The 1,244-nt window shown below is 35.6% G+C and overlaps 1 protein-coding gene across 1 annotated transcript in view; it reads left to right on the top strand.

The window, feature by feature from the left end:
• The window catches only part of LOC109839451 (elongation factor G-1, chloroplastic), a gene marked incomplete at its 5' end in the record, with an annotated part of 11,111 nt that continues 9,867 nt past the window's right edge, over nucleotides 1-1,244 (top strand). Inside the window, one exon of the mRNA XM_020407874.1 lies at nucleotides 1-139. Within this exon, the coding sequence (XP_020263463.1) occupies nucleotides 1-139 (139 nt within the window). The remainder of the gene's footprint in view (nucleotides 140-1,244) is intronic.

Raw genomic sequence — 1,244 nt, 5'->3', positions numbered from 1 at the left:
TTCTTGCCGTCGAGCCTCGTACAAAGTTCTGATTTTTTTGGGAATGTCCGGTTGAGGTCCAAGTCCGCGGTCCCTTTCGTACTGAGAGAGCGAAGCGGGCATGGCCAGGGCTCCGTGAAGGCCATGGCGGCGCCCGAGGGTGAGAATTTCTCTTCAACTTTTTTTGCTGTTGTTGTAGAAGCATGCTTTACTTGACTATGCTGTCGAATGGTGAATTCTAGCTGTGGCTGTGAGTTTTGTGTTTAACTTGAGAAATGCATGCCGACTGTTTGTTAAAATGCTTGTGTGAGTTTATCTGTCATGTTAAGGATAAATATAATAAACCCCTTTTAGCTATACCCTTTTTTTTCTCACGAAACCCCCTCATCTAAATATTCCAACAAATCCCGCTTAAAAAGTTTTGATTTTTTTCGTGCAGACGTCTGGACTAGACATGTGTCTGCAGTTCAAAATCTATAAACACTTAGTTCCCGAATAAGGTAAAAAAATATATATAATCGTTGTACCATTAGCCCAAAAATTCTGCATGCAGATGTCTGCCTAGATGTCTGAAGAACCAAATTTATTATCTAACAAATTAATTGTTGATCACATATGAGGGGTTCTTTGTTGAACTTTATGGAAGAGAGGTTTTCTTGAAACTTAACCAAACTTTATGATGTATTTAGAAGAAACTGCATTGATTTTTTCCCTTTCACTGGTGTGTGTGTGTGCATCCAAACATTGCACTTCATTTCGGGTTGAAGAACTGTTATAGCTTGACATATTGATACACATATAGCAAACGGATATCAATTAAGTACTTTACATTGCTGCAGCATGCTATGTGCCTTATGTTTATGGATATGGCTTGCTTGTGGATATGTGAGTGACATAGCTAAATATTTGAGAAAACATGTTAGCAAGTTGGAGGAAAGATAAACAACATTCTAAATCTCATTTTTTTTTTAAGTTTTAACTTGGTAATAATCAATAAATACTTCTTATAAAGTTACTACAATGTTACCTTACACTGTTAGCTATCTGGGAATAAGTATGTTTTCTTCTTCTTTTGAATATACGACCAATGCTCGTGAAACTTCTTACATTCTAAATCTCATTTTTTTTTTAAGTTTTAACTTGGTAATAATCAATAAATACTTCTTATAAAGTTACTACAATGTTACCTTACACTGTTAGCTATCTGGGAATAAGTATGTTTTCTTCTTCTTTTGAATATACGACCAATGCTCGTGAAACTTCTT

The sequence above is a fragment of the Asparagus officinalis genome, chromosome 4 (genome assembly GCF_001876935.1).
Source record: "Asparagus officinalis chromosome 4, Aspof.V1, whole genome shotgun sequence".
In the NCBI taxonomy this organism is placed as follows: domain Eukaryota; kingdom Viridiplantae; phylum Streptophyta; class Magnoliopsida; order Asparagales; family Asparagaceae; genus Asparagus; species Asparagus officinalis.
The sequence above is the reverse complement of the archived record's forward strand: the minus strand, read 5'-3'. Positions and strand labels throughout refer to the sequence as shown.